We start from the raw sequence: 11,797 nt of genomic DNA, 5'->3' as shown, positions 1-11,797 counted from the left end.
TTTTAGCTAAGGAAGGTTGTACGAATAAGATTTGTAAAATATGGTTCCATGTCCCACCGGCGTGTGTTATCACGCTGGTTAATAAAATCACAGCGATTCCAATTAAAACAAGAAATTGTACCTAATGACACATGGAGCAGGTTTGCAAGATTTCAAGCCCGTTGCAACGCACGGGCATTTGTACTAGTAAGAGAAAAATACCGAAAGCTGAAATCTCCATCATGCTTGCTAATTATACTTTTAAGAATGGAGTACCTAAAAAACTTGGAGATCCAAAAATACCAACTATACCTTGCTCCATCAAAAGGAACTATGTGAAAACTATTTTATGTGATTTAGGAGCTGGTGTTAGTGTTATGCATTTCTCTTTATATAAAAAACTTGATTTGAATAAACTCACACCTACTGAAATATTTTTGCAAATTGCTGACAAATCAACTGTCATACCTATCGGTATTTGTGAGGATGTGCCCGTTGTTGTTGCTAATGTTACTATTTTGACTGACTTTGTTATACTTGAGATGCCCGAGTACGACAACATGTCGATTATTCTTGGTAGACACTTCTTAAATACTACAGGGGCTGTTATTAATTGCAATAAAAGCAAAGTCACTTTTCATATCAATGGTAATGAGCATACGGTGCACTTTCCGAAGAAACAATTCCAAGTGAATGGTATTAATGTTATTGAAAAATCTTCAACAGTCACTATTGGAAGTTTCCAACTACCTCTACCTATTGTTAAAAAGAAATATGAAATCAATAGTCATGTCAGGTTTCAAATTCAAAGAGATATGTCAAGCAAGCGCCCAATCTGAGTACTCAACTTGCCCGACCCGCCTCTTCCAATAGAGCTCGTCTTTCAAAGAGCTGCAGCTCGGAGTTAGAGTCAATATCAAAGATGGTGACATAACCAGTAGTTCAAAAGCAGAAAGAGGGAAGAACTAGGTGAAGTTGGCGTCATCATCAGTATTTTCTTCGATTTGAATCTTTCATTGATTTTCTTCTATGGCTACTTCTTGATTCTCACTCTACTGAAAGATATGGCACCAAAAGTTATAGAGCTGGTCGTCTTTCATATCGAGCCATTGAAGCAGCACTTCATGCTACAATTGGACAATTCCATTGTGGTATGAGCGGACAATCCCCGCCTACCATTACTTTATTTTGGATCTTTTTCTTCTTTTTAATTTATCTATTCAGAATTCAGTTAACTACGAGATTTAGTATCCTTTCTTGCATGGAGATGGTCAGAAGTACATTGCTTTTGTTCAGAAAAGATTGAGTGAGCAATTCAAGATGGCGTGAGGGTGTTGTTGATAGATGGAGGTCTGACCACACCCTCCAGAGATTTATAGGTGTATGTGAGCATCTATAATTGTACTGTGTTAGAAAAACAGAGCTTGTTCCAGCACAACGACATGGTCGTCATCCCTTATCTATGAACTTAATAACAAATCTATTAATGAATCCATCCTCATGTGCATACACATACAGCCGGCCCCGGCCACGGTCCAACACTCCCAATTATTTACATCCAGTATATCGTGCATTATGTACAAACACGTGATCTATGTTTGTTTGTTTTTTTTTTTTTTTTTTGCGGGTGGCGTGATCTATGTTATGCGTAGGAGTACATGACAACTACTACTAACAAAGCTGTCGATTTGCTATAACATGAGCTAGCTTTTTCTTCATCAGATCTACGTAGTTGAATCCAGCAGCTTGTGCTTGATCCGAGAGTTGAATCGCGGGCGGGTGGATCAGAAGCCGTCGTAGAAGCCACCGAACGATATGTTGGCCCTCGTGGACGCGCCTGCCCCCATCATGGATGACATGGCCTGGTTCAGCCTCGATGTCTGCTGCACCACCTGCTGAATTCTCTGCACATCGACAGATCAACAGCATATGTATTACTTCAGCCAGGCTTCTCTTGGACAAATAATAATGGCTAGTTAGCTTCAAGTTCAACCCTAGGCTATTTCAAGATTCAGTTGCACAAGAAGCGGATGGTGTGGCGCCGATCCGGCCAGGACGAATCCGGGAAGAAAAATCCAGTGTTGGAACGGGGCAAATTAGGCTGTGCACCGTCAACTACGAAGCCTATGTGACGACTTCGTCAATCTGAAGATCTGCCGGCTCAATCTCGTGAAGATGCTCATAGATAGGGAGCACGTGTATGCGGGTGAGTGTGTGTGCGCACATGTATGTGAGTGTTTGTAGTGTGTTTCTAAAAAAAACACAGTTGATTGATTGATACTGTAATTGATTTAAGTTGAGTTACTAATTTGAAAAGGAGTCTGAGCTCTGGATTGGATTAGGTAGGGAGCGAGTCAGCAAACCTTATCATCGCCAAGGAACTGCAGCTGGATCTTCTGCTGCTGCTGCTGCTGGTGCTGCTTCTGGTGCTGCAGCCTGCCGCCGACGAGGAAAACGCAGACGGTGGCCGCCGCCACCCCGAACGAGCACAGCGCCCCGACCGCGTTCACGCGCAGCTTCCCCACGCTGAACACCACGCACTCCGGCGGCGCCGCGTCCTCCTCCTTCTTGCCCTCTTCCTCCTCTCCCGCGGCGAACTCGTGAGGAGGAAGCTCTGACTCCACTGCCTCTGCCGCCGCCATCTGCTTGCCATCGTCGTCCACCTCCTTGGCGTCGCCACAGGTCTGGAACTTGTCCTGTCCGTTGCCGTCAGAGACTAGCAGCTCCGGCGCCGCGGGTTCCTCATCCTCTTGGGTTGATCTGGCCCCGGCCGGCACGACGTCGACGCCGATGTCCTTGCACTCGTCAACATTATCAGCGTCCACTTGTGAGGGAGGAGGCAGGATCGGTTCCTCGGTTTCGTGATCTGAAATTACGCGCGCGATCAATTACAGTTACGGGGATGAGAACACGAGTGGAAACCGAAGCAAATCGTGATCGAGAGCGGGCTGATCGGGCCCTTCCTTACCGGCGAGAACCTCGCCGCCGGCGTGGGCACGGGATGCGGCCCTGGTCTCGGCGTAGAAGCTCCTGTGTTCGTCAGGCAGCACCTCCCAGTCCCACACGTCCTGGACGGAAGGAACGCCTCCTCCCTCCATGGCAAACAAATCGACGGACGCAACCGCAAAAGCTAGAGGATCGAACCTGAACCTGAACCCGATTGCTTGCTGGTGCTGGACGGATCAACTGATTGGCAGGGGGACAAGGGGCCAGAGGGAGAAAGCTATATATGGGTTGCACTCACACACATGGGCATGGGCACATCAGCGTCAAGGAGCCAGCCAGCTCCTTGCACCAAGGGAGAAGAAGGCAGAGGAAGCAAGAGGAGAGCTTGTGTGCGGGCTTATCCTTCCTGCTAGGGGACAAGGGTTGGGGCCTACCACTCGGGAAGGAGGAGAGGGCTTCTGTATCCTTCTACCAAGTTGCCCTGCATTATTCACGATAGAAATGCTTGGAAGGCGAGGACTTCTCAGGTTTCTGCCGGAGTTGAAATGTTTATTTGTGGCTCCTGTAAAACCCGTGTAAACATTTTTTTTGGGAATTTTGCGCGATTAACATGTGTCGCTTCTCTCCAAAAGCTTGCGAATTGACGTGTATCCTGTTGAAGTTCCTGGCAACAGAAAATTCAATGACACTCCCTGCCGGGGCGTTCAACAGAACTAGAGCAAGTTTAAAATAGAGGTCAATTTGGTACGACGGAAAGCAAGGCGTGCGTGCGTAGCTTGCAGGTTAGATTACATTACATTACAGTACAGACGTATTCGACGTGACGACACTACGTACCGTAATTCCACTGCAGGGGCTACAAATGAATTGATACGAATTATCAATGACGCGGAAATGAATTAGGTCCGAAGCTTCTGCAGGAAATCCACATCAAGAGGTTGAGATGTGACCCAAGATAGATGGCGATCCATGGATAATCACGCAGGAGCAAAAACCATATAGAGCCAGTAATTCAGAACGGGAGATATCAAAACTTGTCCTAGTATCAGAGGGGCAATCCATTGTATCTGCATTTCAAGTCCACAGTCTATCCTCAGCAACGACAGGCTTCACAATAACCACGCACACAAACGCAAAGGCGTGTGCAAAAAATCAGCTGGTCAGCAGCTTCGTCGTGATAAGATTGAGTGACCATTGGATGCTAAATTAACAGATTATACCATCAACAGAAGCCTAGCAAAACCACAAATAGGATTGATATATAATTGAAAAGGATTCAAACAGCATTTGCCAAAAATCTTATCTGATCAAACTCAAAATAAGGTTGTACCAGATCAATAAGCTTTCGGTTGGTAGCAAGTGCTCTTCAATAAAGTTCAATTCATTGACAGATCTCCCTGCAACTCAAATTCTTTGATCGCTACGGCGCCCAACCAACAGGGAAAAGTATACGTATATCTGAACCAAAACATATTGAAGTACATCAGTTGCTTATTCTTCATATCCTACATCAGTAGGTCAGCTCACTATAATCCTGGCCAGTACCCATAAAGAATGTGTTGTCAGAACACATGGACAAAATTTGGCGCCACAGCCAAAATTATGTTCACACTTCTAATACGGGGAGAAAATCTCGGGTATTTGACTAGGTAGCAATCTGCTCCCAGGAGTTCTATAAGACATAGTACAAGTATACAACATTGGGGAAGTGGCATGCTGGAACCAAAGTGGCAGCTTTTCTTATACTATATCACTCCTGGCATCAGAAACTGCATAAGAAGATGCAAAAGCGAACACAAAATTACTGATAACCGGGGATTTCAAATCAAAGCACAAATCTTGTGCAAACATCCAGACAACACCTGAAGCTACAAGACTGCGGATTGTTCTCAGGACAGAACATTATGATTATTAATTAACTTCGAGTATTCACTGCCTCATATAAACGCAGCAAGCCACCTCATCTCTGAGCCATTTCCATTTGACAAATAGTATATCTTTTTCCACTTCTCTTCTGAAAAACTTTCACGTCGAATAATCTTTTGCCTGCCCAACAAATAGATCAAAATGGTCATTTGCTTCAATTAAATTACAAAACCTTTCAAAAGCCACAGGTCGCGCAAATAGAGCTTCTGTAAGCACATGCAATTGCCGGCTATGACACGATATTCAAAAGCTATCACTAGACAGATTTTTATTTGGAAGTACCTCATATAATAGTGGCACACAGTCTCTGCTTCATCTACGGTGTACCGTGGAAAAATCAGACGAGCGTCAGAGGGAACATCCGGGAGCTCCTGTCTTAGTTTGCCAACTGCGGTTGAATGTGAGAAGGCTCCTACCATCATATCATTATGAAGCATTGACCTATAAGCATTGACCTGTTGAAGTAAGCAATACGTAAAGTATAATTAGTTGTGATCATTATTTCAGTCAGAAGGGCTTAAAAAATCATGCACGTACATTTTCAGACCAGCCAAAGTTGGTGAAAGAGAAGATTTATCAAATAGAACTAGCTATGATGAGTTATACAATAAAGTAGTTAGAAAAGCAATACCAGTGCCACATGACAAGAGAACTTCATTTGATTTCTTAGACCAAAACAAAGACAAACAAAATTCTCATTTAAGAATTCTTGGTACAGTATAACCTATACACCAAAAAAATCATGCATGTACATTTTCAGACCAGCCAAAGTTGGTGAAAGAAAAGATTTATCAAATAAAACTAGCTATGATGAGTTATACAATAAAGTAGTTAGAAAAGCAATACCAGTGCCACATGATAAGAGAACTTCATTTGATTTCTTAGACCAAAACGAAGACAAACAAAATTCTCATTTAAGAATTCTCGGTACAGTATAACCTATACACCGCATCTACTTGAAAAACAAAAACAAGAAATGTTTTCAGAACTCCAAGAATCCAATGCGACAAATCACAGCACTGCTATCAGCTAGATTAATGAAACAACAGAACAATCTAGGGCTGTAAATAAAAATGAATAACCAGAAAAGGGAAAAGGCATTAAGCTTTTTACAGTAGCATAACCAGAAAGAACTACTCTCTCCGTTCTTTTCTATAAGGTGTATTAATTTTTTCCAGAAGTCAAACTTTCTATCTTTGACCAAGCTTATAAAAAAAAACATGTACGATCCCAAATCAGTATCATTATATCCATCAAGAAATATATTTTCATATACTCCCTCTGTCCCATATCAACTGTCGCTCAAACGGATCAGCCCTGTCGATGGAGGGGGCCAAGGCAGGACCCCCAAAAATTTGGTGCCCCCAGATTACCAGGTTTAGTATACTGACAGTACGTATTAATCCAGCTGCTAACCAAGCAAAGCCCTAAGAAAACGTACTGAGAGCACACTCAGCTGCAAAGCCAGCCCATGAGGCCTACTTGTACATGTATCGATCGGGCATGTTCCATCATCGACACAACATGCCATCGGTTTTCTCCCAATCCCCCAGGACGCAGCCGTCTGCTGGCTGCCTTCCGCCGAACGGCGATCGCAGAACGTCGAGGCCATCTCCATGGCGCCCTTCCAATCCTCCACTACTAGCGTACTAGGTATCACTCTCTAGTCTACTTAATTTAGTCCCTGTCTTCGATTACTAGTATCTGATTAAGTTTGAATCTCCTCGACGCTAAGTTAGGAGTAGCCGAGTGGGTCAATATTATTTGTCCATGGGGCTAGATAATTGTATTCCTGTCTGGCGCTAAGTTAGGTTGACAGGGACAGAACTAGAACCAGATTGAGTTAGTCCACGGAATCTTCGTCATGAATTTATTTGTCCACGGAGATAGGTTAGGAATAGTATGAAATTAAGTTTGTTCCTGACCAGTGGTAATAAAGTGAGAGTACGTTTTATTTATCTTAGTTCTTCTGTCATATGAAACATTTCGAAATTTTGGGCCCTAGTTTGATTTTTTGTCCCGGGGCCCCGAATTTCTGGAGACAGCCCTGAAACGAATGTATCTAACCGTATATTATAACCTATGACAGAAGAGAGAATATTATTTATTAGTACTGCAGATTTTGATACTCTCTCCAATCCATATTAATTGTCGCTGAGTTAGTAGAACTTTTTACTAAAGTTGTATTAATTCAGCGATAATTAATATGGATTGGAGGGAGTAGTTTTTTCTACAAACTTGGTCAAAGGTAGAAAAGTTTGACTGAAAGGATACACAGGTGTTTGCCACTTTTGGAAGGAGAAAATTACAAGCAATTTCAGAGAGGACGCAACTTCAGAAGGGTAATGCTAAAAAACGTAAGCAGCTTTGGTGCAACAAACCGTTGTAAGCTCTTTCGCATGGATTGATCGACAGGATCTAACAGTTACAGGCTCCTGGTACTCGGTGAAAGTAAACCAACTGTTATACTGCAAAAGGAAGAAATATAATTTATTGGGACTGATCATTACTATCACTATAACCATCACATTTGAAAGAAGCCGCATGCATGGGCACTACAAGCATACCTGATCAATGGCAAACAGTACAGGCACATCTTTAACAAGTGATAGCTCCTTTCTTAAACGAACCACAACACCAACTGCAGCATGCGAGTGGGTTATCCCAGTTTGAATGAGATCATACAATGTGGACCCTTCTGGCATTTCCACTGTGTCAGCCCCTTTCATCATTCCAACACCAGTACCTTCTCCCAGGGGAATAGGCTCAAAAATTTGACATGGTAACTGCTGTAAGCGGGTTTCGTTGTATTTCAAAAAATCCTGACGCAACAGTAGAAACAGATAGTTAGAGATTATTGACCCAGCCAGCTAGTTATAGTAGCATGTTCCTAGTTATGTATTGTATGTGAGTAATCATCAACAAGAAATTGTGTTCACCTAATTAAATAACTACTCCCTCCGTTTCTCAATATAAGTCTCTTTAGAGAATTCAATATGGACTACATATGGATGTATGTAGAAATATTTTAGAGTGTAGATTCACTCATTTTGCTCCGTATGTAGTCTGTATTGGAATCTCTAAAAAGATTTATATTTAGGAACGGAGGGAGTAGATGGTACCCCATGCGTTGCTCCAGGAATTGCTTGCAATATATTTCGATGAGATTTGGTTATATGAACATGAACATTTGAAATAATAATACTCCCTCCGGTCCATATTACTTGTCGGCCAAATGGATGTATCTAGACGTATTTCAGTGCTAGATACATGCATTTGAGCGACAAGTAATATGGATCCGAGGGAGTATGAAATGAACTGAAAACGTATGATTATTGTATAATTGAATATAAGTAGCATAGCATAACTGAAACATTTGAGCATTTTCCCATGCATAGTTGCATGCTGAGGTGGGTTTTTTCCCATGCATGTTGAGGTGGCATTGTTGCATGTTGAGAGAAATAGGTTAGTGGGGATCACCTATTTAGTTATACAGGATTACAATTTCAGGGTCAGGGGAAAAACACTTTGTAGTAGTCTTACACATACAGATTTAGTAAACGCAATGTGCGCAGCATTGCACACCCTGGAACATTGCCAATAGATGCCATCCAATTAATTTTAATAAAGCAAAGCATGATTAACAACTTGTTTGGGACTAAAGGCTTAGTTGTTGTTGTTGTTGTTGTTGTTGTTGTTGTTGTTGTTGTTGTTGTTGTTGTTGTTGTTGTAGTAAAGCATGACCAACAAATACTTAAAGACAATATCAAATTACAAGCAAAATGTAGAAGCAATCTTATGGTATACTTAAATTTTGAATCTTCTTCACAAAGGATAATAAATGTTTAGACGTTAATGAATACGCCCTGACCACCGACCAATGCAAAGTGATATATGACTTATGCTGCATTAGGTGTTTAATACATTATGAATGGTGAACCAGCCCAAGCTAGCAAAATAATTGGGGTGCTGAGACAGAACAGATGAAATAACAAGAAAAGGTGTAACAGAACATAATGATATTGCAATAAAGCAATTTAGTAAATACTGAGGAAAAAGAAAAATACAGACTCATGTAGACATTAGCACCTGCAAAACCTTTCCAGCCAGTACAGGAGTATCAAAAAGATCACTGTAGGTATTTCTATAGAAAAATCCTCCATGAGTCCAATCCTTCCCTTGGGGAACATAGAACACCAGCCATCCCTCAGTACGGGCCCAGTGCACAAGCATCGCAAGTGCAATGCTTTTACCACAACTCCGAGGGCCATCCAAGATAATTTGTCTTTTGGTATCTGAGGACAGATACAAAAAGGAAGAAGATTAGGGCCAGTTCATAAGCTAATAATCCAGGGTATAATGTTAGAGGGAACATGTTCCTACACAATCATTTTTAATTGGATGTCTTGATAATGATAATGTGCAGTCAATAGAAAAGAATCTACACCATGGCCCATGGGTTCCGGGGAGATAAATTTTTTTCTAATGCAAACCAAACACAATTTACCCTAGCAACATATGATTTATTTTCTTCATGCCTACAGATATTAGAAAGCAGAGTGTCACAGGCTAGAAAGTTATACAGTATAAGCAAGTACTCGATCCCGTTTTGAAATGGCGACATCAATCATGAAGGCATATTCCAAGTTCTGCCTTGTGCACCACTATCAAATCAGAGTTTGTTTTAAATCTAAAAAAGAATCAAAGAATGGATTAAAAACCTTTTGTAAATGGTCTTGCTGGGAAAAAAAGAACTCTACAGATAAGTAACCTGATCTCAGTTGCTCTTTTTCACTTCTTGATATTATAGCTATTAAAGAAATCGACTCTCAAAGATCGTAATAAAATATTTTTAGTTTTGAATTACCTTACACGAAAATCATCGACGAATCACGGGCAGTTAGGGGTATGTCAATTCACTAAGGGAACACAAATGAAATAACTAAGGGAACACGAATGAATAGTGTGATGGCTCAATCAATGACAATATTACTGTAGGATGCAAATAAACCAATAAATATTACTGTTGTTCATCTAAGAAATATTAAGACTTGACAAGGCAAACTACAAGTATTGCATATGCTACTGTAACATGACATCACAGAAGCATATACGCACCTTTGCGTTTGGCAGTAATGGCCGGATCAACAATTCTCCGGAAGTTATCCCGAAGGTCTAGGAAGCTTTCCCTCACCATCACAGCGCACCGCCTCGTGTCTTGAAACTCCTTCATCATCCCTGCTGGCAATCCCTCTGGTAACATGGCTTTCCATTCATCCAAACTGAAACAACGGACAGAAAAGAAATACTTAATATCCCAAAAAGGGTTCTCAACTAACACCCGAGAGCTCGACCATAATCATAATTAGCATCTCAGATCCTACATGTCCAATAACTGACCTTTTATTGCAGGCATGATAGTAAACAATCGCTTGCATCGGATGAAATAAACAGTGCAACAGGTATAACAAATTATTACACAAAAAAGATGCTGTAAAAGAAGACTAAAAATACTACAGTTTGATACAAGGAACTATTGCATTAAACAAATACACATGTTTAGACGATCCGCAACATAGTTCATTTGGGGAAATCATCACGTAGAATGAGCCTGCTAAGCTTGTGACCATGGCATCAACCTTTGAACATTACTAAACCAAGGGAAAGTCTAAATGGCAGCAGAACACATAAATACTTCACCATTAGATTAGAGATGAAGCAACACAAATAGAAAAAAATGCAGGGCATACAACCTTACACCTAGTCACATCCATATGCTTACAAAGTCCCCATCTATATTTTCCTTATCAGTACAAACTTCAGTGTCACAATTTAACCAGCGGCATCTAGTATTAAACTTCATTTTATTTGGTGTAATTAGCACCAAAATTGCCACGAGAATGAGAACCGATAGCCGAACTTGACAAACAAAACGAATACATCTAAACGTAACCACGCGCATCGCCGCATTTGGATCCAATCGAGAAGACAATGGGCGAGGGAAGAGGATGGGTGCGTACGTGAAATCGACGTAGGCATTGACGCCGCGGTGGGAGAAGGACGCAAAGGTGTCGGTGAAGGCGAAGAGCGGCCGACCGCCGGGCCCGACGTCGAGCGCCGGGTCGTAGGTCGGGGGCAGCGGGTCGGTGGGCATCTCGAACTCGGCGTCGATCTCGTCTGCCCCGCCAGCGGATGCGGCGGATTCCCCTGAAGCGGATGCGTCCTCAGACGCCACGCCTTTGGGATCCTTGACACGGACCTTGCCACGGTTACTAGTGGACGCCGCCGGCTTGCCCCCACCCTTGGCCTTCGCGTAGGAGCGGGAGGCCAGGAGGAGGGAAGCTAGGGAAGCGGGCGGGTCCGGGCGCGCGGCGGGAGCGCGGCCGCCGCCGGCCGAAACCGCGGCGGCGCCGCGGCGGAGGAGCGAGCGAAGGAGCATTTCGGCGGTGGGGTTTAGGCAGGGCAGCGGAAGAGGGTTTCGAGCTCGGTCTCGGTCTGTCCCTGCCTGACGGTTAATGGGCTCGAGCTTGGAGCAACTCTAGCAGAGTCGACTATAGGCGTTCAATTTTTATTTTTATTTTTTTATGAGAGGAAGGCGTTTGTTAATTAATTTATATTGCACGCACGTCCTACTCCTATGATCACTTCCGAGAAACTCAAACCTCACATCATGTTGAGATTAACGAAGTCGTCGCAGTCTGTAGTCGACAGAAACGTCTCCTCTCACTGAATCCACATCGCTTGAAGGCCTAAAATAAATCCAAGAAAATGCGAGCACCAATGTCAAGTTTAGGACTTGAACTCCGGTTGATTCGCGGCATTCGTTAATTTTTTTAAAGCGTGTCATCATATGAAGCCTTTATAATTTATATTTTTGCTTTTTTTATGTACTCATCGACATCCAATTCAACATTTCATCACCACATGGGATGTGTGGTAAGCAACT

The 11,797-nt window shown here is 42.6% G+C and overlaps 2 protein-coding genes across 2 annotated transcripts; both read right to left on the bottom strand.

The window, feature by feature from the left end:
• Positions 1-1,442: 1,442 nt before the first annotated feature.
• On the bottom strand, positions 1,443-3,428 carry LOC109772407 (uncharacterized). Its single transcript, XM_020331092.4, has 3 exons — positions 2,948-3,428; positions 2,343-2,845; positions 1,443-1,883 (listed from the first exon to the last, which is right to left on the bottom strand). Exons 1-3 carry the CDS (start codon positions 3,075-3,077, stop codon positions 1,764-1,766), a joined length of 753 nt encoding a protein of 250 aa, XP_020186681.1. The 5' UTR covers positions 3,078-3,428; the 3' UTR covers positions 1,443-1,763.
• Positions 3,429-4,543: 1,115 nt separating this feature from the next.
• On the bottom strand, positions 4,544-11,374 carry LOC109772405 (uncharacterized). Its single transcript, XM_020331091.4, has 7 exons — positions 10,872-11,374; positions 9,970-10,133; positions 8,941-9,146; positions 7,419-7,673; positions 7,233-7,319; positions 5,134-5,306; positions 4,544-4,971 (listed from the first exon to the last, which is right to left on the bottom strand). The coding sequence occupies exons 1-7, from the start codon at positions 11,288-11,290 to the stop codon at positions 4,863-4,865; spliced, it is 1,413 nt and encodes a 470-aa protein (XP_020186680.1). The 5' UTR covers positions 11,291-11,374; the 3' UTR covers positions 4,544-4,862.
• Positions 11,375-11,797: the final 423 nt, after the last annotated feature.

The sequence above is a fragment of the Aegilops tauschii genome, chromosome 1 (genome assembly GCF_002575655.3).
Source record: "Aegilops tauschii subsp. strangulata cultivar AL8/78 chromosome 1, Aet v6.0, whole genome shotgun sequence".
Classification (NCBI taxonomy): domain Eukaryota; kingdom Viridiplantae; phylum Streptophyta; class Magnoliopsida; order Poales; family Poaceae; genus Aegilops; species Aegilops tauschii.
The sequence above is the reverse complement of the archived record's forward strand: the minus strand, read 5'-3'. Positions and strand labels throughout refer to the sequence as shown.

Coding starts and splice junctions, on each gene's coding strand:
- LOC109772405 (XM_020331091.4), bottom strand. CDS start 11,290: ATGCTCCTTCGCTCGCTCCTCCGCCGCGGCGCCGCCGCGGTTTCGGCC. Junction 10,134..10,871: donor AATGCCTACGTCGATTTCAC/GTACGCACCCAT, acceptor CCGTTGTTTCAG/TTTGGATGAATGGAAAGCCA. Junction 7,674..8,940: donor TGGCTGGAAAGGTTTTGCAG/GTGCTAATGTCT, acceptor CTGTTGCGTCAG/GATTTTTTGAAATACAACGA.
- LOC109772407 (XM_020331092.4), bottom strand. CDS start 3,077: ATGGAGGGAGGAGGCGTTCCTTCCGTCCAGGACGTGTGGGACTGGGAG. Junction 2,846..2,947: donor CGGCGGCGAGGTTCTCGCCG/GTAAGGAAGGGC, acceptor GCGTAATTTCAG/ATCACGAAACCGAGGAACCG. Junction 1,884..2,342: donor AGTTCCTTGGCGATGATAAG/GTTTGCTGACTC, acceptor GTCGATGTGCAG/AGAATTCAGCAGGTGGTGCA.